General features: G+C 35.8%; 2 protein-coding genes and 1 long non-coding RNA gene across 6 annotated transcripts in view; all 3 read right to left on the bottom strand.

Annotated features, from left to right (window-relative positions):
• Positions 1–20,099, bottom strand: part of LOC114273411 (uncharacterized) — a 177,192-nt gene extending 157,093 nt beyond the window's left edge. For 3 of the 4 annotated variants that reach the window (XR_014351313.1, XM_082906905.1, XM_082906906.1), the window contains exons 1-2: positions 19,180–20,021; positions 18,909–19,058 (exon numbers count right to left, since the gene is read on the bottom strand). Coding sequence is in view for 3 of the 4 variants with exons in the window: in XM_082906905.1 (XP_082763031.1) it covers positions 18,909–19,058; positions 19,180–19,870 (841 nt within the window). In the remaining variant the exon portion in view is untranslated. Of the gene's footprint in view, positions 1–11,947; positions 12,167–17,832; positions 17,992–18,569; positions 18,645–18,908; positions 19,059–19,179 lie in introns of those variants that run through there. The other variant, XM_082906909.1, reaches the window with a different exon arrangement.
• LOC145807859 (uncharacterized) lies at positions 3,081–10,349 on the bottom strand. Its single transcript, XM_082906828.1, has 6 exons — positions 10,310–10,349; positions 6,661–6,878; positions 6,473–6,525; positions 5,856–5,944; positions 5,645–5,739; positions 3,081–3,517 (listed from the first exon to the last, which is right to left on the bottom strand). The coding sequence occupies exons 1-6, from the start codon at positions 10,347–10,349 to the stop codon at positions 3,503–3,505; spliced, it is 510 nt and encodes a 169-aa protein (XP_082762954.1). The 3' UTR covers positions 3,081–3,502.
• LOC145807908 (uncharacterized) lies at positions 10,414–11,410 on the bottom strand. Its single transcript, XR_014351314.1, has 2 exons — positions 11,239–11,410; positions 10,414–11,147 (listed from the first exon to the last, which is right to left on the bottom strand). It is a non-coding gene; the product is annotated as an uncharacterized LOC145807908 (long non-coding RNA).
• Positions 20,100–24,699: the final 4,600 nt, after the last annotated feature.

The following is a 24,699-nucleotide window of genomic DNA, read 5'->3' as shown; positions in this document are numbered from 1 at the left end:
GCACAATTGTAATAAGTGTGCATGTGTGTGATGTATGTCTTCCAACCCCACGTCTTTCTTCCTTTTATTTATCAGCTGATGATGGTTATATTAGGGCATGTTTCAATTAGCATACTTATGCTTGCATGTTTGCATCATTCATCTGTCTTGCATGCACCGGGCTCAGCACATCATACTAACTGCATCATATTTCAATTCCAAGTTGAATACGTGTTAGCTGTAGCATTTCACATGCCATCTGTAGAATAGCCGAGCCTATTTTAGTTGCATTTTGCGTGTGTTGCATTAGGCATTTCTGTATAGCTAGGATTGTGCATGGATTTCTAACATAACTTTTGTTTTGTCTTGGAGTACTCGGTAAGTTTTATGCTTTAGCATCCTTGCATGCGTGTGAGTGACTTCCATGATAGCATGCTTACCATGAGGCTAATTGCTTATGTGATATAACTGCCTGAATGCCTGTGGGTGAAGATTGGGTTATTTGAATTGGAACAATTCATCAATTGCGAGTTTTAAGCCCACTTGAGAGTGGCAAATCATCATGTTTTCTAAGCCTACATGAGGGTGGCAAATCCACATTTTAGCCTGCTTACGAGTAGCAAACCGTTTTCAAATAAACAAACATGAAATGTCTTGTTCCAATTCAGGCGACCCAGTCTATACTTGTATGCTGTGCGCATCACATAGTAAATCTAGGCTAATAACCGGAATAAGAACGCATAATGTTTTCAAAACTCGATATCATGGTTAGTAGAGGCCGATCTTTGATCGGGCGAGTGGGGGTGCTCACGAAGTGACCTTCCTTAATCGTACCCAAGTTCCCGAGCCGAGGCGACTTTGGTGATGACGGACACGTGGCCTTAGGCAACGAGTCAGGGTTTCCTAAATTTTCCAAAAATAAAATATTTAGATGGCGACTCTGTAACTGGCAAAGCAGTCCATGTTTGGCACTTCTGTCAGAAAATCTGTTTTAAAAAACGATTTGCCAGATTTGGACTCTTTGATGATTCATCGGTCTTGCATTGCACTCTGCGAGATTAGATACAGGACCGTGACATTGAGTCCTGAACTGTAGTGACCCCAAATGAACAAACGGGGGATTTCCCCCCCGGGACGTTCGGGGACGTCTACATCGCCGTATATTAATTTGGTCGTAGAAAATTTTCCCTAGCTCCCACCCATAAATTTCACTTGGCGCCAAACTCAATAGCGACCAAATTTTTAATTTGTCGCCAATAGTTTAGTTTTTGTGACTAAAAAATATATGGTCGACAATTATATACATTTGGAAACTAATTTCTATTTTAATTGCCAAAAAATGTCACCAAAAATGTTTCTTGTTGTAGTGTGTTGCGACCGATTCCATCTCCGTTCGCGTTGAAGCTGTTACAAAGAATTTTCTAGAACTCTCTGGAGAATGTATGGATCTTGTATCAACAACAGTGATGGGAACGACATGTTCACCCAAGCGCCTTCCTTCGGGAACAAATCCAGCTCCGGCGAAGTTCATCACAACCAGCCTAAGTGTTTGAGAAAAAGTTTAAGAGACATGAAGAGCTTTCATTGAGGCTAATGTGTATCCCAACTGTTCAATTGTTGTGAATTTTCAGTCTATGGTACTTTCTATTTGCATCTATAGCACAACTAGTTGGCAATACAAATAAACAATGATGAACAACTGTGAAAATTGTAAAATACAACATCATAAAATGGGTAACAAGATATAAATAAATGTGATTAGAATAAACAATGGTAATCAAACTCGACAACCTCCATGGTTGGTCCAATTGGGAAGGGAAGAGAGAGAGATAGCGAGGGGTTTGTTCTTCCCCTTCTGTTTCTTACTCTCATTGTGCTGTTTACATGGTGAATTCTTGTTGTGATGCTTTGTGTTGCCTTTTTGATCAATTTTCTCTGGTTGAGTCAAAACACAATTTTCTCTGGTTTGGTCAAAATATAGAGAAAATTGTGAGTAAATCAAATAAAACTAGTCCAAAACCAGAGAAATTTCAATTTTCTCTAAATTTCTCTAGTTTAAACTTAGAGAAATTTTAATTTTTTCTAGTTTGAACCCAAAGAAATTCTCTACATATAATTTTGTGAATTTTCTCTAGATGTGGCGGCAGAGAAAGAGGAAAAAGAGAGTCGTCATCGTCATCAACGGTATTGAGAACAATCAAACCATACATCTTTGTGTGGAAATTTTCTAAAAGAAAAGAAAAGGTGGAATTGAAAAGAAATTGAGGAGAGGTTGAGATATGTTTATATATACAGACATAGATACAGTGTGAGCAAATTAGATTGAATTTTCTCTAGACTGTGTGAATTTTCTCTAAATGTGGGAACTATGTGAATTTTCTCTAGTTGTGATCATTGTTTGTAATTTTGTAAATTTTCTCTGGCTATGATCACTATGTGAATTTTCTCTGCCTGTACGAATTTTCTCTATGCCACTACAAAAAAATTGACTTTTTGCGACGGTAAAATACCGTCACTAATACTCCTAATGCCGTCGCTAATACTTTTTGTGACGGCAAAATGACTTTTTGCGACGGCAAGAGGGGGGTCGCAACTGTAGGGGTTGCAAAAGAGTTTTTGTGACGGTAAGTGCCGTCGCTAATGTTTTGCGACGGCATTTTTTGCCTTTTTGCGACGGCACCGTGCAGTCGCTAATAACGTTTGAAATTTCTTGACTTTTTTGCGACGACTCTATTTTACCGTCGCTAAAAATGTTATTTGAGACGGCAAAAAATACCGTCGCCAATAATATTTTTTTTTAAAAAAAACACTTTTTTGCGACGATGTGGTGCCGTCGCAGAAAGTATAAAAAATATGAAATTTTCTATTTTTTGCGACAGTGTAATACCGTCGCAAAAAATATTAAAAAATAATAAAATTTCTATTTTAAATAATAAAATTTCTATTTTTTGCGACAGTATAATGTCGTCGCAAAAAGTAAAACCTGTAACAAAATTAATAAAAATATTAAAATTTTCTATTTTTTCTGACGATGGTGCCGTCTCTCTCTCTAAGAGCTGATTATTTACATTCCATTCACAAAAACATCATAACAGAAAACAAAAATAAAAATTGATCAAACCATCAAATTCAATATTTTACAAAGAACAATTAAACTGTACATGTTCATAAAAGCATATTTAAATTATAAAATTCACCCAAATCCTAAAAAAAAATAAAATAATAAAATAAAATCTAAAATTCACCAATCAGCACATTGGATATTCAGGAACAAAGCTCTCCAATGCTTGTAAATTAGGAACAAAGCTCAGGTCCCATCATGAGCGAAGTGGAAAGCTTATTGGTTTAAAAAAATGAAGAACAAACTGAAGGTGGAGCTAATTTTGGTGGTGGTGTTGTCAGTTATGGATTGGAAATTGTCTAGCTGGTATACCATTGAAAGTCTCCTTGGTGATCTGAATATGAACTTTGAAATCCCCAACTAGCTCTGTGAGATCAAGCTCCTCATGCAGAGCAAAAACCATTATCCCTTTCTTTGCTGCACCAAAACAAAATCTCCAAGCTGAGTAAATATGTATAGGTGAAACTGAACTTAATAGTCATAATTTGAAATAATAATTAAAGAAAAATATAATATACAGACAAACCAAAACTATATGTTTAACCAAACACAATATCTTAGCTCCAATTGAGATAGGGAAAGCAATGGCGGAATACAAAAAATAATCTCTCTTGGTTGCAATAAACACTATGAGAAGTGAAACTTTATGAAATAAAGCTTCAATGATTTACAAGAAGTTCATTGAAAATGTACGAATGAAAACACAGTGAAAAAATGTTCACCGTTAACTGTTCTTAACATGACAATTTTGACTGATAAATCAACATACCTATTAACCTCATAAAGCCCAACTGCCTATTCAAATGACTCAAAATAACAGCCTGTCTCATGGCTTCCAAGCTCCAATCCAATCCCCCATTGAAATAGTAACAATATGACTAAAGCTATGGGTGTTGGTAAGTTAACCATGAGTTCAGATTTAAAGTATTAATTACACTTTCTTTTTTCTTTTCTTTTTTTGTAATATAAATAGTTTAAAACTATTGATCTATCTAACAATAAACAAGAAACAACTACATATATATATATATATATATGGCATTTAGCTTATTAGGGAAAAGTTGAACTTTATTGAAGTTATTCTACCAGATATCTTTGCATGCTTTAGTATTTCAATTAGAAAATTATAGCAGAAGTGCTTCTTCAAAAAGAAGGCCAGCTCACTAGTGTGAACATTCAAATCATCACACAGCATATCAAATAATATCTACTACATCCAAAGAAGGCCAACTCACTTGTGGGTAAAGATCACAGGTCCCCAACTCTTTCACTACCAAAGGTAATCTTTCTCCACCAGTAACCTGAGAAGAAAAAGCACAGTGAATTTCAATGTCACCTTGAGCAGAAATCGTTGTAGTTTTATTCAAAAAAAGATGAGAACAAAATTGAATCAAACCTCATAATCTGCACCAACACTCCTAATATTAACAGTCTGAATTTCATTGTGCTTAGCCCATATGATTTTTCCGTTATTGTCCATACTAGCTACAGGTTCCTCTCGACCAAAAGCCCCAATTGTTCAATAGCCTCAACAAAGATTAAAGACTTAAAGAAACAAAACAAAAAAGAAGACGAAGAAGAAGAAGAAGAAGAAGAAGAAGAAGAAGAAGTGGAAGACATCATAAATAACTATATCAACCCATCCCAAAAAAAAATTAAATTAATACTCTTAAAAGAAGGGACAAGTGTGAACAAAACCAATAAACAAAGAAAGAAACTATGCAAGTTGTCTAAGCTAGATTGACCCTCTTATAAGCATTCAGATGCTTCTTACATAATTTGTTGTCTATGTCGGGCCTATAATATTATTACTTTAGGTCTTCACCCAATATGTAAACTTGAGTTTGAGTCTCCTTAACTTACAACTACCTTGGGGTGTGACAAATGTTGATAGTTTTTATCAATGATGTGTTGAAAATTCCATGTGGATTTACTCCTATTCTAGCCTCTCTCACAAGCACCAAACAGGTGCTTCCTCATTTAACCATATTAAACTAGCCAAAGTTCTTGTACAATATCCCCAAAAATAAAAAAATTCAAGTTTATAAAAAGAAACTTAAAACACATTATAAAAGAAGACTACAATCAAACCACAAGTTTATAAAAAAATTGCAAAACTACTTTTATTCCTCACTGTGCCATAATATGGCAGACAAACAATTGTCACTATTCAGCCCATAGCTCTTTATCAGGGCTTCCCAAAAGGAACTGTTGTGGTTATCTTACTAGATGGGTTTGCGATTTCCGTAAAATTTTTGTATCCTCATTTTCTCTAGTCGTGAAATTTTCCTCCTTAGGCTTAATATGGCCATCAGATTCAGGTTTGGCCACTAAATTCCTCTCCTCTGGAGGTAAAATCTGCTGCAAAAACCTATGTATCATCTCGTAGCTGGTAAATGTTATAACAGCAGATGGAGTCGTTCTAAATAGGTTAGTTGCACAACCTCTATGTCCACATGTCTATATCTATATATATATTTATATATTCATACACGTGAAGATAGAAATCTTGGTTGTCACAGATGAGAAAATCCAGACACTTACCTCGTGGGGGTAAGTCATTACAGAGGCAACTAATTTAGATACTGCTGAGGCAATCACAAGTTTCCCGGGACTTAGCTTACTGGTGGTTGTATTATCTGAACCATCAAGTACGATCATCATCAATCACATCTCATAATCACATTCGATTAACATCTACAGTCGATTCAAAAAGGAAAGAGGAAAAGAAAGAATGGCAAGAAGAAAACCGTACCCCTTTTCGCGAAGTAGGACTTGATCTTTTCATAAGCTGGAAATTGGATTGCAACATGACTTATCCCAACTAGTGAAGGCAAAAGACCACTGCTTAAACCACAAAAATTGGCATTATGACACTAAAAATATTTAGTTGAACAGTTCGATAACTATGATGGCAAAAACATTCTCAGCTCATACAGCTTTAGACACTATGGTACTAACTATTTTCTACAAACTTTTATCTAGTTTATCAGAAAAAGGAGAACAAGCTGCATCAATGTGCAAAATCTCTGGTTCTGTACCGGTGAATCATGAAGCCTGAATCTACCAACTTACAAGTGAAATATGAAGTAAGAATTACTGAACTATACAGACCATAACAAAAATCAGATCACAACTAAGATCATATTACTAAGATCATATTTCGAATCATATTTCGAATCAGATCTAGTCCACAACAAAAATCAGATCATAAATATTTCGAACTAAGGTCATAAAAATCAGATCACAACTAAGATCATATTTCGAATCAGATCTGCTGGTCCATAACAAAAATCAGATTTGTTGGTCCACAAAAAATCAGAGATGAGAGATCAGGGAGAGAGAGAGAGAGAGAGAGAGAGAGACGCTTACCTGTGTGTGAGTCGATCGGTGCAGAGATGCAAAACCAGAGAGTGAGTGTGAGACTGATGAGATGAGAGAGTGAGGGAGACAGATCAGATCAGATCAGAGATATATATATATATCTGATATATATATATATATAAAACAAAAAAAATCAACGATCGGGAGAGAGAGAGACAGAGATTGAGAGAGTTTACCTGTGAAGTAGATTGATCAGCTATGCGATGATGATCGGAGCGATGAGATGAGAAAGAGAGTGATCGGTGCAGAAAGTTTCCATGTTGAATGATCGGCTGCCAGAAACGAGAGAGTGAGAAAGAGAGACTGTGAGATGGTGAGTGAGTGATGGTGAGACTGAGAGAGAGCGAGAGAGAGAGAGAGTAAGGGAGCCGATTATAGATTAGGGTTTTTTTTTCTTTTGTTTTGTTTGTTATAGGTGAGTGAGATGGTGAGTGAAAGATGGACGGTTAGATTTGAAAGAGGGAAAAAAAAATGAATTTTTTCTTTTTGATTTTTTTATGAAATTTTATTTTTTTGAATTTTTTTTTTCTAATTTTCATTACAAATGAATATTTAAATAATAAAAGGAATTTTTTTTTTTCGCAACGGAGGATGTCATTGCTAAAAAAAATTATTTTTTATTAAAATAATTTTTTTATAGTTAATGAATTTTTATTTTTATTTTTATTTTTATTTTTTCATTTAGTAAGGTTAAAAATTTATTTGTTTCATATTTATTTTAATGAATATAAAATTATTATTATTTTTTTATTTGGTAGAAGTAAGGATAATATTTTCCATTAAAATAAAGTTAACTTTTTGTGGCCAATGAGAGAAAGAGATATAGAGAGAGATAGGGAGACAAAGAGAGAAAGAGATAGAGAGAGAGACATAGAAAAATAGAGAGAAACAAGATATGAGCGAGAGATAGACAAAGAGAGAGAGAAATAGAGCGAAAAGATATGATCGAGAGAAAGACATAGAAAAAGAGAGACAGAGAGAGAAGAAAGATGAGCGAGAGAGACAGAGAGAGAAATAGAGAGAAGATAAATAAGCGAGAGAGAAGAGAGATAGAGAGATAAGAGGGATAGAGAGAAGAGAGATGAGCGAGAGACAAAGAGAGAAAGAGAAAGAGACAGAGACAAAGACTGACAGATAGAGAAGAGTGATAAGTGAGAGAGAAAAGAGAGGTAATATTTTGTGGTAGAGGAGAGGAAGCGACAGTAATGGTGAAGGTGGTGGATAAAAGACGATGGTGGTGGTGGTGGTGGTGGTGGTGATGGCGAAGGAGATTAGTGGTGAAGTTGTGGTAGTAGTAGAATAGATGGAGTGGCAGTGGTGAAAAAGAGGTAATGGTAGTAGTAGTAGTGGCAATAGTGGTAGTGGTGGTAGTGGAGTGGTGGCGATGGTAGTAATAATGGTAGTCGTAAAGGTGAAATGACGACCGTGGTAGTAGTGGTGGTAGTGAAATGGCGTTTGTAGTAGTGGTGAAGGTGGTAGAGGATATGAGTAGTAAGAGAAAAAGATGAGTGAGAGACACAGAGAGAAAGAGATAAAAGAGATAGAGAGAAGAGAGCTGAACGAGAGACACAGAGAAAAGAGAGAGACGGACAGACAGACAGAGAAGAGTGATGAGTGAGAGAGAGAAAGAGAAGAGTGACAGAGACACAGAGAGAAAGAGAGAGACGGACAGACAGAGAAGAGTGATGAGTGAGAGAAAGAGAGAGAGAGAGAAAGAGAGAGAGAGATAGAAAAGAGAGATAGAGACACATAGAGAAAGGAAGAGATAGACAGACAGAGAAGAGTGATGAGTTAGAGAGGGAAAGAGAAGAGAGACAGAGACAGAGAGATAGGAAGATGAAAAAATGGGTGAAAAGAGAAATGTTCAAAAGAGTAAGGCGACGTCGTTTATAGTAGATCGATAAATCGAGAATGAGCTCGATAAATAGAGAAGATTGGAGTAAGAGAACGAGCAAGACGAACATAATGAGGGAGAAATAGACAAATAGACAAGTAGACAGAGAGAGAGAGAAGAGTGATGAGTGAGAGAGAGACAGAGAGAGACAGAGAGAAAAAAAGAGAGAAACAAGATATGAGCGAGAGATAGACAAAAAGAGAGAGAAATAGAATGAAAAGAGATGAGCGAGAGAGAGACACAGAAAAAGAGAGAGACAGAGAAAGAAGAGAAATGAGCGAGAGAGATAGAAAGATAAGAGAGAGAAAAGAAATGAGAGAGATAGAGAGAATAAAGATGAGCGAGAGAAAACAGATGTGAGAGATAGAGAGAAGAGAGATAGACGAGAGACACAGAGAGAAAATGAGAGAGAGAAACAGACAGACAGAGAAAAAAGAGTGATGAGTGAAAAAGATAAAGATAAGAGATAGAGATAGAGACAGAGAGACAAGAAGATGAAAAAATGAATGAAAAGAGAAATGTTATATCAAAAAAGTAAGACGATATTGTTTTTTTTAATTTTTTTTGCGATAGAAAAAAGTACTAGAATTTATTCAAACCATTTTGTGACTGTATATATATGAAGCTGTCTCAAAACCACAATCACTATGCTAGGTTAGAGTTTTCCAAAAACTCTTTTGAGAAAATTATACTTTCTTGTTTTCCGTGTTATATTGTTTTTATTGAATTTTTTTAATATTTTAAGTATTTTTTTTTAATTTTTAGACACACCTAACATAAATACACCTAAAAATTTAAAAAATTGTAAATTTTTTTTTAAAAAATTCACTAAATACCAAAAATACAATAATTCAATACATTTTTTTTTGTATTTTTATATATTTATTAATTTTTAAAAATATTTTTCATAATTTTTTTTTTAGATACATCTAAGTAAGGTGTATCTAAAAAAAAATATTTAATTATTTAAAAATATTCACTAAAAACAAAAAATAAACACAAAAGTCACTTTTTGAGACGGCAAATTGTGCCGTCGCAAATGCTCTGCTTTTTGAGACGGCAAATGGTGCCGTCGTAAATACTCTGCTTTTTTTAGACGGCATTTTTTGTCGTCGCAAAAAGTGACTTTTTGAGACGGCAAGTGTGCCGTCGCAAATAGTTCCGTCTCATAAACCCACTTTTCTTGTAGTGTGCTCTCTATCAAATTCTTTTCTTTTTTTGGAACTACAACCATCTCTCAACAAGTTTGGCCCATTTTTCTTATTTATTTAATATATCATCTTTCATTTCACTTTTTTGGTAGCAGATGGATTCTGGAAATTGAGGAAATATGCAATCTTCAAGTGGTAGAGATGAAGAGTATGATTTACGGACCGAGTCAATCTCTCCTTTCTTGAACCACAGTTTTGACTCCATCTTCAACCACCCATAGTCGCCTCCTCCACAACCACAACCACCACCACCACCACCACCACCTCTCTTCCACTACCAACAACCCACTTTGTTTGACTCTCAAGCACTCAATCTCAGGCCTTTTTTCTGATTTGAACCCAAAGAAATTCTTGCGAGAACTAGGTAAATTCTCTGAAAATTCAGAGAAAATCTCTAGATCAGATTTTCTCTGAATGTTGAGAGACCTTAGACGTTATAAAAATATTTGATATCATTTATGTTATAAAATCTTAATTTCAGAGACTCTAGAAAAAAAAAGACTTAATGAGACATGAACCTTCCCAATAGGATTTTAGGTAATTAACCTTTTTTGTTTTTATATTTATCTTAATAAACCCTCAATGAGCAATAGTTAGGTCTATTTTGAAAAAGGAAAAAAAAAAAAAAGGTCAATTTTTTGATTTTTTTAATATATATATATATATATATATATATATAAATAAAGGAATAATATAATTCAAATAAATTAACAAATTAACTTTTTTTCCCAACTGCCAAATACGCGTCAGTAGAATTCATTTTATCAGAAGATAACATGAGTACTTTTGACACTATCTTTCTCAGAGAAATAAAACAACAGGCAACACACAAATCGTACTCATTTATTAATACAAAGCATGGGGAACTAAATCACAACAATGATGTGATTATTCATTATCAAACTCAAGGATTTATGTGAAGCTGGGAAACAAGAACATACATAAAATTATTTATTAACTTGGAGGCACGCTAAGGCTCGTCCTTGATTACTGTAGCCCAGAAAAGCTTAACGTAGAGAGGGCACTGTGCTATGATAAAAAACATCACAGGTAGAAACGCTACTAAATATTCAACAACCTGTGCTTGTTTAACTATTTTTCTGAGGACGAAGAAATGCCCGCCGCAAAAAGACACCAACATGGAAGCTATTGATATAAAAAGCGCCGTCAAACCGATCAGGAGCTTTCTGGGCAAGTAAACCTGAAAATCCATGGCTTGGTGTCGAGAAGTGAGAATGGAAAGGAACATTAGCACCGCTGTGAGTGAAAAGCAGAGCGCTACGAGCGATGAGATGGCGAAAACCTCAAACATGCGCTCTTGTTGGAGAATTGGTTCTCCGTTGTATCCATTTATGCCGCCAGGCAAGCTGGCTGAGGTGGCAAAGGCGACCGTTGCAATTAATGCTGCCACGAAGGTGCAAGAATCCGTGGTTTTCATCAGCCAATCTGTGTCGTTTTTCACGAGATCTTCATGTGTCTCCATAAATGTCTGATACGGGGTCTTGCCTTGTTTATTTTGGTGATCCAACATGTTTTTTGGTAGAGGTCCCTTGATAGACTGCGGTAGTAGACATTAAAATTCATGCTCTAAATCGAATCTATTTTAATGCATATACATTATATATATTGTATTAATTTGTAACATATACCTCAAACCACTTGATTTCATATTGCATTTTAAGCACGGCTTTTGGGGCCCTCTATGGCGGATATTTACCAACCGTTACAAATCTTTTATGAGAGTCCAATCCGTCAAGGCCTTAGGGGTGAGCATGGTTCGGATTGGATCGGATTGGGGTAAAACCAGGACCAATCCGTTATCTACGGATCTTGAAAAATTGAAACCAATCCAATCCGTTTAAATGATGGAACCAATCCGAACCAATCCATTTAAATACGGATTGGATCGGTTTAGGACCACGGATTCACATAATTAAATAACAAAAAAATATATATAACACTTTAATTTCATAAAAATATAAACATAGCGCTATATTAGTTCCACAAAAGCAACATCTATTTCTATAATAGCGACATACTGTGCTAAAATTTAAACAACCATAAGAAAACTAGTTTCACCATAAGTATTTAGACCATTACAAATTAAAACTAAAAACTAACAAACAAAAGTAATAAAAAAAAATATTATACAGTTTTAGGTTTGAGTTTAGATTTTGTATAGAATAAGAGAAGATACTATGGGGGAGGATGTATAATAAAAATATATACTATTTGTTTACGGTCCGGATCGGTTCCAATCCGGAACCGTGGGGTTCAATCCAGAACCAATCCGTGTACTATGGATTTTTAATTTTTCAATCCGGAACCGAACCACGGATTCAAAAAACCAATCCAAACCTATCGGATTGGACTGGACTGGATCGGATTACGGATTTCACAGATTCCTTGCTCAGCCCTACAAGGCCTTGTAAACCTCAATTTTCCTATTTTCTAATGCTATGTGCATCACATTCTTTCCATCTGGGCTGGTATCATACATGGCCCCAGGAAATAGATCAAGAATTTTTTCAACTAATTCCTTTATACCATTCTTTGCTGCAATTAGTATCGGTGTGTCTGCAACAAACAAAAAGAAAGTACCAATAAATTTTATTTTTCTATCAAGATTACTAGTGAGTTCTATCAAATTTCAATATGAATAATTAGTCATTTTTATTTTTTATAATTCATTTTTAAAAAGTTCAATTCTCCCTAATGACATTTCTATTTCCATTTTACCCTTACTAAAATATAAAGACAAAATTTTTAATTTACTTTAAAATTATATTTTTAGTTCTAAAAATTAAACAAATTACATTAAACAAAATGAGAAATAATATTTTGATTAAAAGCACTTTGGCACAAAACTCATCATATTTTGTTGCATTACACTATGAAAAATATATATGGCAAACAATCCAAAAAGCATAATTTTATTAATATTCTGTTAACAAAATTGTGAAAAATAATATAACAACAAATTTGAAAAGAGTCACTAGTAAATTTCAAAGCAAAATAAGATTTTTTTTTGGATAATTTTCTCAGCAAAACATGTATACAAGAGTATTCCACTATCCATAATGGGCATGGAGCTAATGGAGCTAACAATTCTCCCCATCCACGCCCATATGGATAATTGACTTCTCACTTCAGTTTGTCTCTAGTAACAGCTTTGGTCATTATATCAGAAGGATTCTTGTCCGTGTGAATCTTCACTAGTTTCATTAGCTGCTTCCCCATCACTTCTCATATCCAGTGATACCGGACATCAATGTGCTTTGTACATGAATGGTACATGGAATTCTTGCTCAGATCAATTGCACTCTGACTATCACAGTGTACCTTGCATTCTTCCTGTTGTAGACCTAATTATTGGAGAAACCGCTTTAACCACAACATTTCCTTTCCGACATATGCAGCAGCAACGTACTCTGTCTCTATTGTAGATAAAGCAATACACTTTGTAGTTTGGACTGCCATGAAATAGCTCCCCCTACAAAAGTGAACAGAAATCCTAATGTAGATTTTTTACCATCAAGATCACCTGTCATATTGGTATCTGTAAAACCCTCTAAAATTGGTTCAGTTCCTCCAAAACATAAACACATCTTTGAAGTTCTCTTCAAGTATCGAAGAATCCATTTGACCACCTCCCAATGCTCCTTTCTTGGATTGGTGAGGAATTTGCTCATATCGCCAACTGCGTAAGCTATATCTGGTCGGGTACACACCATTGCATATATCAAACTTTCTACTGCAGAAGAATAAAGGATTGCCTCTATTTCTTTCCTTTCAGAGCTGGTCGTGGGACACGAACGCTTTGTCACATTGAAATGGTTGGCCAGTGGTGTGCTGACTGGCTTGGCATTTTTCATGTTGAATCTTTCAATCACCCGTTCAACATATTTCTCTTGTGACAGCCATATATTTTTATCTTTCCTGCCATGAACAATCTTCATGCCCAAAATATGTTGTGCTGGGCCTAAATTCTTCATGTCAAAATACTGCGACAAGTCCTTTTTCAACTTGTTGATCATAGCAATATCATATCTGATGATCAGTATATCATCGACATACAATAGTAGGATGATGAAGTTTCCATTCGAAAACCTTCGGAAATATACACACTGGTCTGCTACCGTTCTTGTGTACTCATGATCCACCATGAATGAATCAAACTTCTTGTACTATTGTCTCAGCACCTACTTTAGGCCGTAGAGACACTTCTTCAGTTTGCAGACTAGATTATGTTTTCCTTTAACTTCAAATCCTTTTAGTTGCTCCATATAGATCTCTTCCTCCAAATCACCATAGAGAAATGAGGTTTTGACATCCATCTGTTCTACCTCCAGATTCAAGCGAGCTACTAATCCCAGAGCTACTCGAATGGAAGTCATCTTCACAACTAGGGAGAAGATCTCATCAAAGTCAATTCCTTTCTTCTGTCCAAAGCCTTTGACCACCAAACGAGCTTTATGTTGCAATAGTTTACCGTTGCCATCTTTCTTCAACTTATACACCCATTTGTTCTTCAAGGCTCTCTTGCCTCTTGGAAGTGGAACAAACTCATAAGTGTGGTTCTTCTGCAAAGAACTCATCTCTTCCTTCATGGCTTGCATCCAACAGTCTTTCTCTATATGGCTCTTTGCTTCTAGGGCTCCCTCTCATCAATAATCAGAATATACTGAGAAGCGAGATATTTGGTTGATGGCACGACAGCTCTTCCAAATCTCCGTAACTGAGGCCTAGTTGCCTCTGGTTGAGGGAGTTGCTTCCCCCTGCTCAACACCCTCTTCATCTGGGTCTTCATCTCTTTCCTCTTGATCTTCAATTTCTGGCATAGGATCCTGCAACTCTGGCACTTCTTGTTGCACATTATCACATCTAGCATTTTATGATGGCTCAGGAGATAGGAACAAGTCTGCAGTGATAACATCTCTAGACTTTGCAGACTTCTTAAAATCTGCTAATGTTTGGTTTTCCTGGAACATAACATCTCTGCTCCTGAACATCTTCTTGTTCACTGGGTCCCACAACTTGTACCCAAATGCTGCATTTGAGTAGCCTACAAATATGTATGGAATGGACTTGTCATCAAGCTTTTGTCTGTTTTCCTTAGAAATGTGTGCAAACACATTACACCTGAAGACTCTCAAGAGAGAATATGATACCTTTCTTCTGGACCAGACTTCCTCAGGTATCGCAAAATTCAACGGGACTGAAGGCAACCAGTTGATGAGATAACAGGTTGTACAAGCGGCTTCAGTCCAGAACAACTTTGGCAACTTTGTCATTCTGAGCATGCATCTAACTCTTTCAATAAAAGTGTGGTTCATCCTCTCTGTCACACCATTGTGTTGTGGGGTACCGGGAACTATTGTCTCGTGCCGAATACCTTTGTTGGCACAATATGCTGCAAAAGCAGGGGAAGTGTATTTACCTCTATTGTCTGTGCGAAAACACTTCAACTTTTTTCCGGTCTCTCTTTCCACCATTGCATGGAACTCCTGAAAGTGTTGAAATACCTCATCCTTTGTCTTCAGGAAATACACCAACAACTTCCCTGATGCATCATCAATGAAAGTCAGAAAATACTTGCGGCCGCCAAGTGACTCCACTTCGATTGGGCCACAAACATCCGAGTATACCATACTAAGCACTTTTGTTTTTCTCTTGCTCGTTAAACTGAATGATACTCGATGTTGCTTGCCATAAAGGTAATGATCACACAGCTTCAAGGCACTCCCTTTAGATAGGGGTATCCTGGATTGCTTTGCCAACAGATGCAATCCATTCTTACTCGTATGAGCCAGTATTCTGTGCCATAAGTCCGGTGATTCCTTGTCTTCTGCTGCATTTAGACTTTCTAGACAGATCTTCGTTTGAGTCTTATACAGTGTTGAAGACATCTCTCCTTTGGCGATTGTCAAAGCTCCTCCTGTCAGCTTCCAATGGCCATTTGCGAAAGTACTTGCATAGCCCTATCAGTCCAGGGTGCTTCTGGAGATAAGATTGAGGCGTAAATTTAGAACAAGCCTCACATCTTTGAGAACCAGCTTATGCCCGACATTAGTCTGAATACTAATGTCTCCAATACCCACAATTTTCGAATAGCTAGAATTCCCCATTCGAACAGTGCCAAAATCTCCAGCGTTGTACGAGCTAAAAAGTTCTCTATGGGAAGTGGTGTGATAGGATGCAGTTGTGTCTATCACCCATTCTGTGTAGCTGTGGTCAGCCATGTGAAGACAATCCACCTCTTCACCAACTGCAAGAAGTATTTCATCAGTTGTTGTGGCTATCGTGTTCTCATCTTCCTTTGATTTACTGCTTTAGCCTTTATCTTTCCGGCTTGGGCAGTTCCTCTTTATGTAACCCTCCTGGCCACAATGAAAACAAGTGAAGCTAGAGTTACCTCGACCTTTGTTGTCTCTGGATTTACTCATGTTGTTCCAAATGCCTCTACTCTTACTTCTTCCTCTGTCTCTGCCTTTATCTTCTGTGACAAGAGCATGGTTAGCTTCTCTTCTGGTGCAGAGTTCCAAAGAGAAGCCACCAACGTCTCCCAGCTGTCCAGTAAAGAACTGAGTAGTAGTACAGCTTGCATTTTATCGTCCACGAGCATCTTGACAGTTGCAAGTTGATTCACCAGGTTTTTGAATTCACTGGTGTGCTCAGCGACAAACACACCATTCTTCAACTTCAGATTTATAAGCCTTCTCATCACCAAGGCTTTGTTCCGAGCAGTCTTTGACTGGTACATGTTGTCTGACATTGTCCAAAGATCATAGGCATCTGTCTCCTAGGCAACATGATGGAACACACTATGGTCTATCAATTAACTGATATAACCGATAGTCTTGCAGTTCATCTTTATCCAGTCATCATCCTTCACTACTTCTGGTTTAACCCCTTTTAGAAAAATAGGGTCAAACAGGTCCTTATAATACAGGATGTCTTCCATCCGTGACTTCCAGATTGCATAATTGGAAGGATTCAACTTGATCATCGATCCTGAAGTTGATCCATCGTCTTCTTTCTTTTTATAAAACTTCAATTCAAAAATCTGACCGTACGGATGTGTCCATAATACTCCAAATAGTTAGAAAGCACTATTGGATCGTCAAAAACGAACTCAAAATAGCTCAGATCAAGCCAAAAACAAGTTGAACGGTTCAGATTGGTGAAATCTGGTGTGCTAAGAAGCACCGGACAATTTATCCAGTTCAGCTGACGTCAACGGCTCGATCAACGCGGCTTGGTCAGCGACACGACTCTGGCAAGGCTTCGGCTCAGCGACTCGGCTTCGGCGCGATCGACGAAGCTGACGTGGTAAGCATGTGTCACTGACATGACAAACATGTGTTATTGACATGTCAGTGACACGGCGCTGCGTCACTCGTCTTCTTCCTTCCGCCACGCGTCAGGCGTATGCCTAAGACTGGGCTAACGTGCCGGCAAGGTCAACAGCGCATGAAGCGTATGTATGAGACTGGGCTTCACGCGCTTTCTTCAGAGGGCGCGTGAGGGCGCGTAGTTACTCCTCTTGGGCTCTGCTTTGCAGTTCTGGACTCCTCTCATCGAGAGCTTTTTCCCAGTATGCTCAAAAGTGAATTTCGAGCAGCTTGATTTCTAACAGTTTCGAAAAACAGACCCTGTTTTTTCGAAAAATCAACCAACGAGGCTCAATACCACTTGTTAGGATTAAGGTACTCCGGAAATCAATCACACACACAGATATGTATGTGGTTCGGCAATTGCCTACGTCCACGGAGAGAGATATCCACTATTGAATTATCTCAGAGGAAGATTACAAAACTCACACCTCATAACTCTCTGTAGAACTCTCTCACTCACAGATTACACTATCTACTCTCTGTATTTTCAACTCTACACTCTTCACCTTATTCAGCCCCTCATTCTCACCTCATTTATACACAAATGAGGGAGAGCCTAATTGGTCACCACCTATCACTTCCACTAGTGAGTGGGCTTATTCCACTAAGTGGGTTGGTGAAGTGAGAGAGCCACCATTACCTAACCTCTTCCACTATCCATAGTGGGCATGGAGCTAACAGCAAGTACCTCGCTCTGTTTTGTTCTTTTGTCTGCTTTCCGAGGAAACTTGGCTATCTGGCACCAAATTTTAGCGATATCGCTACATCAATGACATGATTATTGTTGTGCAAAAATAAAATAGAGATCTAGACAGAAGGGAAAGGAACAAATGGGACAAAGATTACCTTTATAGTTTGTTTCGGGTTTGCATCCATTCAAATAATTATGTGATAGAAGTTCCGAGAGAAGCATATTCATGATCTCAATAGAATTCCTGTGCTTTTCTTTCATCTCTAGAATCACCACTATCGGTTCAAGGAAACACTTCACTGTCTTCCAAACACCTAACCATATAAGAGTAATAAATAATTTAATTCCGTGCTAATCCTTTATTTTCTTTACTCATTGTAATCCTATATTCTCATATATGACTCTTATGACATACGATATTCCAATTGATATATAAAAATTAAAATATCACAATAATAAGAATGATTTTGTCTGATGTTGTAATCCTTTGTACCCTTTAATTTAGTCAATAAATAATGTATTTTCGTTAAAAAAAATTCACAAATGAAAAGATCCATTTAATTCTTATAGAAAAAAAATCTTCAAAATCATTGAAAAAAGGACAAATTAAAAAATATATACTGCTTTTTGGGATATGTAGAGTAGTGAAAGTGGACCAAGAATTTGGGACAAATGGAATAATAAAAGAAAGAAATGATTGCATGGGTTCAAATCAAGCGATTGAAAGAAGTTTTAATCTTCAATGGGCGAAAATTTGTAATCTTAAGGAAAATATTGGGTTCGTCTACAAGATTTGTTCTTAGCATACATACGTGACTTTTTAAAATCCGGAATGAAATAAATAATTGTGCTTTCCTCTGTTTCAATGGTAACAAAATTCAAATATACTTACCTTCTGGATCAGTGGTTTTGGACTCGTAATAACGCACAGGATCTTTTGTCCACTTCAAAATCTTTTCTGGTAAACCTTGTAAAAAAAAAAAAATTAAAAAAAAAATTAATTAATTAATTAAATTTATTACTCTGCTCCTATCCAATGATAGCAATATTATAAGCATCTAATACCCTTCCCCAATAATAATCTCCTCCTCAAATTTTGATAGTTTAATTTTGCTAATTTATATAGTATTTCCCAATAGCGAATTACTATGATAAAGGGAACAATTATTTAGTATTTCATTAATCAATTGATTGATTAGGATTTGAGTTTTGGGTTGGCAGGGATGCTTACAGCGATAAATGGTATCTTGCAGCCAAGTTCGGGGACAACTACTTTTGAATGCAGTGGCCTTCGTGGCTAAAAGATGGAGAGGTGAATATCCTTTCTGATCAAGACGGTGTACAAACTCTGGAAACCGATGAACTATTTCAAGTGCTAAATCTGCCAAACATGAATTTAACATATCTATATAACTAAAAATTAAATTAAATTAAATTATTTCACAGCGTCTCTCACAAAAAATATCAAAGTTTGAAATATGTACACGTATATGATTAATTACCAAAGTACTCTTCATTGATGGCACAGTGAAGAACAGTGCTGTCATCGTTGCTCCTTTTGCCATATTCGTAGATTTTGGTGAGGCCGGAATCGGGATCATTATTGCAGCAGATCTCGCAGAGATTAATGAAGGAATCTTTAGAATAACCATAGAGAGCTGCCAAGAAGAGAGGAGTCTCCCCTTCTTTGTTGCGAAGACCGATACCATCAGGTCGATTAATAGCCATTTCCACGCATATTTCTTGCTGGCCCTCCATTGTAGCTGCCAGATGGAGAGGAGTGTTCATTCTGTCATCAGTTAAATCCGTCAGGTTAACAAACTTCAACCCCTCAACTAGCTTCATCACGATCTTTTTCTTCTTTTCGAAACTCGCAGCCTTCTCTTTTTTGCTTTGGAAAGTCGCTGCGCTGTCTTTTATGTTTAGGAAAGTCGCAGCAGCGTTGCCTTTCTTTTCGTCCTTGAGAGTCATACGTAAAACCTTGTGTAAAGCTGTACCCCCTGAACGAGTGATCTTCATACGTAGCAAATCTTCTCTTTCTTGATGATCACACGACTCGTATATTTCCAGAGCCCTATCCCAATCTTTTTTTTCGATACTAGAACTAAACTCCCCCGCATTCACTGCAATTAATTTTGTCAGTTTGTCTATGTCAATATTCTCTGTATCTTTAAATTGAGCAGCCATTGCCATTATTATTAGTTCTTTCTTACTTGCAACACTCTCCTCCTCTTTCCAACTATTAAGGATCAACGAACATACGTACCTACCATATCATTTAGGTATATATATATAACAAAAGAAAGCATGCCGAGAATTTCCTATGTCATTGGCATTGGATGTCTTTTCGGTCAAGCATAAACTAGTGGGAGCACAAATGCAAGAGCAACAATTCTATAAATGGGTACTGTACAACGAATCTAATATGCTAGTGGAAGTGCATCTATATATCCTATTATGAAAAATAATATATAAATTTACTTTTTAAATTCACTTTCCAAATCCAATAATATATTAAAAAAATGAATAATAATGTTATACTATTATATATGTGAGTACTGGACACGTCATTGGTATTGAATTGTTTTTCCATCAAGCACGAACTCTTCAATGGTGTTTGTTAAAATAATTCACTTTGTTTGGTTAGAGTTTTTCAAAAATACTTTTCATAAAATTTTACTTTTTTGTTTTTCGTGTTTTTTTGTTTTTACTAAATTTTTTTAATATTTTAAACAATTTTTTTAATTTTTAGACATACCTAACATAAATATACTTAAAAAATAAAAAAAAATTATGAAAAAACCTTTTAAAAATTCACTAAATACCAAAAATATAAAAAAAAAATACGAGAACTCAGTACATTTTTTATATTTTTATGTATTTATTAATTTTTTAAAATATTTTTTCACAAATTTTTTACTCTTTAAATACATCTAAGTAAGGTGCATTAAAAAAGGAAAAAAAAAGTGTTTAAAATTTTAAAAATATTCACTAAAAACAAAAAATACGAAAACCAAAACACTCAGTTTTCAAAAAATTTAATTCAAAAAACTTAAACCAAACACACTTAATTGTTATTGCTAGAATTGTTATTGCTAGAATTTGGCAAGGAATAGTGTTATTTTGCCAAATTATAGCAATAGTGCTCCAATAGTCACATGTTATTTTAGCAAATCTCAACCAACTTTCCTTTTAAGTTTGTAGGTGTTGTTTGGATATAGATTTTTTAGTGATTTTTTTGTTTTTTTTTTATTTATTTTTTTTGTCTTTTGTGACCTTTTTTCAACTGTTTGTAAAAAAAATTATATATTTACATTATACCCAACTAGAAAAATTAAAAAAATTAAAAATTTTCTAAAAAAAAATTAAATATAATTCACTCGTAAATTTAAATATAAAATACTCAAAATAACATTGAAAGCTAAATGACATTGCAAAATTAAAAAATACATTTTCCCATAATTATTCATCAGGAGGCAGAAGAAAATAGTAATTTGGGTTACTGACATGTGCCGACTACTTGGCAAAAATATTATTTTTGCGCATTATGTAATATGCTTTCGTCTGAGGGTCCAAATGAGAAATGTCTATAGTCATTATCAACGTTTTTTCTTTTTTATCTCAAGTTCTCTCATCTCTTGCAAAATGTTCTTCTTTTTTAATCTCTAGTTCTTTCATCTCCTACAATGTTTGAATTCTTTTTTCTTCTCTTTCAACTTTTTTTATTTCCTTCTCAGCAAGGTGTTGATTAAATATCTCCAACAAATTGTAATATTTGTTGACTTCAGCTTGAACAGCTTCACTTTTTCGAAGCAATTCTTTTGCAAATTTCCTACCTGTAGGCCTTTTACCCATTGTAGAGACCCTACCATCACCGATTGGATTATTACCAATAGTTGGATTGTTACCAACACTTGGACTATTGTCGTCTTCAAGAGAAATGCAGTTATCCATAGGGGATTCAGGGCAGAATTAGGGAAAAACGATATATATATATATATATATATATATCATTGATTTCACTATGTTCATAGGAGTTATATCTTACCACCTAATATTGTTTTGCAAGATTGGCCAATAATGTTCAAAAGCAAAATGTTTGTTTTCATCTTGATGGTATAAAAGTTTTGATTGAAGCATCTGTATCAATAAAATATTAAATTAGTTAATTTTTATATGAGACAAAACAAATAAATAAAACTAACATAATAAATGAAGATGAAATTTTACTATAAAAAACTTGAGACATCCCACTTAGGTGTAGATTTTCAACTTACGCTAAACACCTACAAAATTTTTTATAGCGTTTCATGATTACACCCCATCGAGATAAGATAGACACTTGTGTTCTTGAGTGATCATTCTGCAGCGAGCAGTAATTTTAAAAAATTCTTCCCCAAAAATGAGCATGAGATTGCGAATTTTCAACAATTGGGTCTTCAGTAATGTGACACCAAGCTCTACAAATTGTCACATCTTGTGAATGATTTTTCTCTCTTTATTTTTGATGAACCTTCCATACTAATTGTGTGAAAAATAAAAAATAAAAAAAAAATTGAAAATATTTTGCTGTGAACTCAAATTGGTGAAACAAGGTGTGTGTATTTATACTATTACAAAAACATGACCTTTTTTTTTAGCCATTTAATTTATAGCCGTTGGTGTCTTGTTTGGAAAAATAATCATTTTTTTACTTCCAGATTGAAATAGAGCCATTGGGCTCATGTTACACATTCCAAGAAACTACCCTCACTGTTGGATCTTTATATAATCCAACAGTTGAGATCAACTTCTAGAATCATCTTCCTTTCTATTTCGTTTTTCACCCTTGAAATCAACACTCTTTCTATCTCTCTCTTTCTCACTATTACCGATCGTCTTCCTTGATTGTCTTCCTCTCTCTCTCTCTTTCTCTATTTCACACCGATCGTCTTCTTCTCTCTCTCCCTCTCTCTGTTTCTCTATTTCTCCCTTTTCTCACCGATCGTCTCTCTCTCTCTCTCTCTCTCTCACACACACACACACATACACACACACACATCACCAGTCATCTCCCTCTCACTCTCTCTATATATCTCTCTCATTAACGTAAATCTTTCTCTACCTCACATATCACACAGTCCTGAAAGCCCTAACCCTCTTCTCCACCAAAATCGCAGATCACAAATCACAAAGCCCTAGCCCTAACAGATCTAGCCATCACAAAAGATGGAGAAGATGAAGATGGTCACAAAGAAAATGAAGACAAAGAAGATGATCGCTGAAATCTGTTGGAATATGAACAACAAATGGCAAATCCAGGTATTTATTATTTTATGTTTTGTTCATATTCTGAGATTCAGATATTTGAAGTTATGAAATTGCTTGTTAAGATTTATTGAAATTGTTTTGTTGAATCTGAGATTTTTGAATTTGTTTAAGATCTATTGATTGATTCTGTAAAAAAAATTAAAAAAAGTTTTTTTTTTTAAAAAAAAAAAAAAAAAACTTTGCTGATTTTGGGTAAATTGAATTTTTTTTTGGTGAATTATGATTAAAAAAAATATGGTGAAACAAGTTTCTATCAAATTTATTTTGCTGGAAAGGAGAGAGTGAGAGAAACGGTTTGTATTGGCTGAATTGTTCCTCGAAACGTACGAAGTACGGGCCCAAGTGGTTGTTTCTCGGGACGTGTGAAACACGGCCCCGAGTGGTTTTGTTCTCAGTTTCTCAGGATGTGTGAAACGCAACCCTGAGTGGTGTTTTCTTTCCTCATCTCTTGTTTTGGCAAGGTTAGAGTGTGTTTTGTCTCTTATATGCAAAACCTGTGTTGGTTTTAAGCTTGAAGCTGCTCATTCATATGTTGTTATCTTACTTATTGTATACATTCTTGCTCATCGTGTTAGTTATTGCTAAATGCATCATCTCGCATGATCATGAGTTTTCAACATGGTCGACATCACGAAGCGTATAAGTCCAACTGTTAAACTATTTTGCATATATATCCTTTGCATCGCCCTAAAACTACGATGGTTTGATTCCTTGCAAAGGGATACATAGGCAGCCTACGGCCGCAACCATTTATTTTCTGTCTTGTTTGTTTGTCCAAGTCTTTCGGCCTTGTCAAAATGGGTCATCTCTAGGCTTTGATATTCACTCACGTCATTTCATGACTTCCGAATTCTGTCAAAGAGAGGCAACTGTAAATACCCCATTTTTGACCGTCCTCAAGACTTGGACGTCATTGGTTGCACACCCGATGATTATGATTGCATATGCTCGTTTTAGTGCCCGAAGACCTCGGCGGAATGCCTTGTCTTTGAGACTTCAAACCCTGTCTATTCTATGCCTTGTTTTGGACTAAACCTTCAAGCCTACAACCCCTGGTGGTCAGTTGGCCACTTTTTGAGGCTGTCGGCCACCCCTTGTGTCTATCGGCCAATGGTGGTGGCCTGCCGGCCATCAATGCTTATTTTCAGATATTTTGGTCATAATTGTCTCTATCTTCATACACGTGTATAAATGGATTTATTTCAGCCAAATGCATGTTTGTTTCTATATATAGAGGGTCTCCTCCCCCATTTTTTAGGGTTGGAATTTTTGGAGCAAAAATCTCTCTCTCTCTCTCTCTCTCTCTCTACATTTCTCTTTCTCTCTTGCAAATTTGTGCACATTAGTCTATACACACCACACTTTTGCCTACACCTCTTTAACCAAAGTTGATCATCTTTGAGCTAAGGTTCCTTAAAGCCTTCTTGGAGCTCTAGAATGTGGTTTTGGCTTGAATTGTTGCCTAAAGTTGATCTTTGCTTCGAGAGATATAACACTTACCTTTTTAGCTTGTTTTGTATACTTGTTTTATATCTTTTCCCACTGTTTTTTGGGCTGTTTTGAGCTATAAAAACTCTATTTTTGTGGGCTAAAATTGGTGGTTATAGGCTATTTAAGGTTAGGGAGTGAATCACCCTTCTTTATTCCTTGTTCATAAGGCCTTTCCATCTTTGTTTCCCACATTCAAACTATCTTTTTTTGAGCTTTTAAAC

The sequence above is a fragment of the Camellia sinensis genome, chromosome 14 (genome assembly GCF_055761805.1).
Source record: "Camellia sinensis isolate YWXY chromosome 14, ASM5576180v1, whole genome shotgun sequence".
Classification (NCBI taxonomy): Eukaryota; Viridiplantae; Streptophyta; class Magnoliopsida; order Ericales; family Theaceae; genus Camellia; species Camellia sinensis.
Note: the sequence above shows the minus strand (reverse complement) of the source record. Positions and strands in the feature narration are given on the sequence as shown.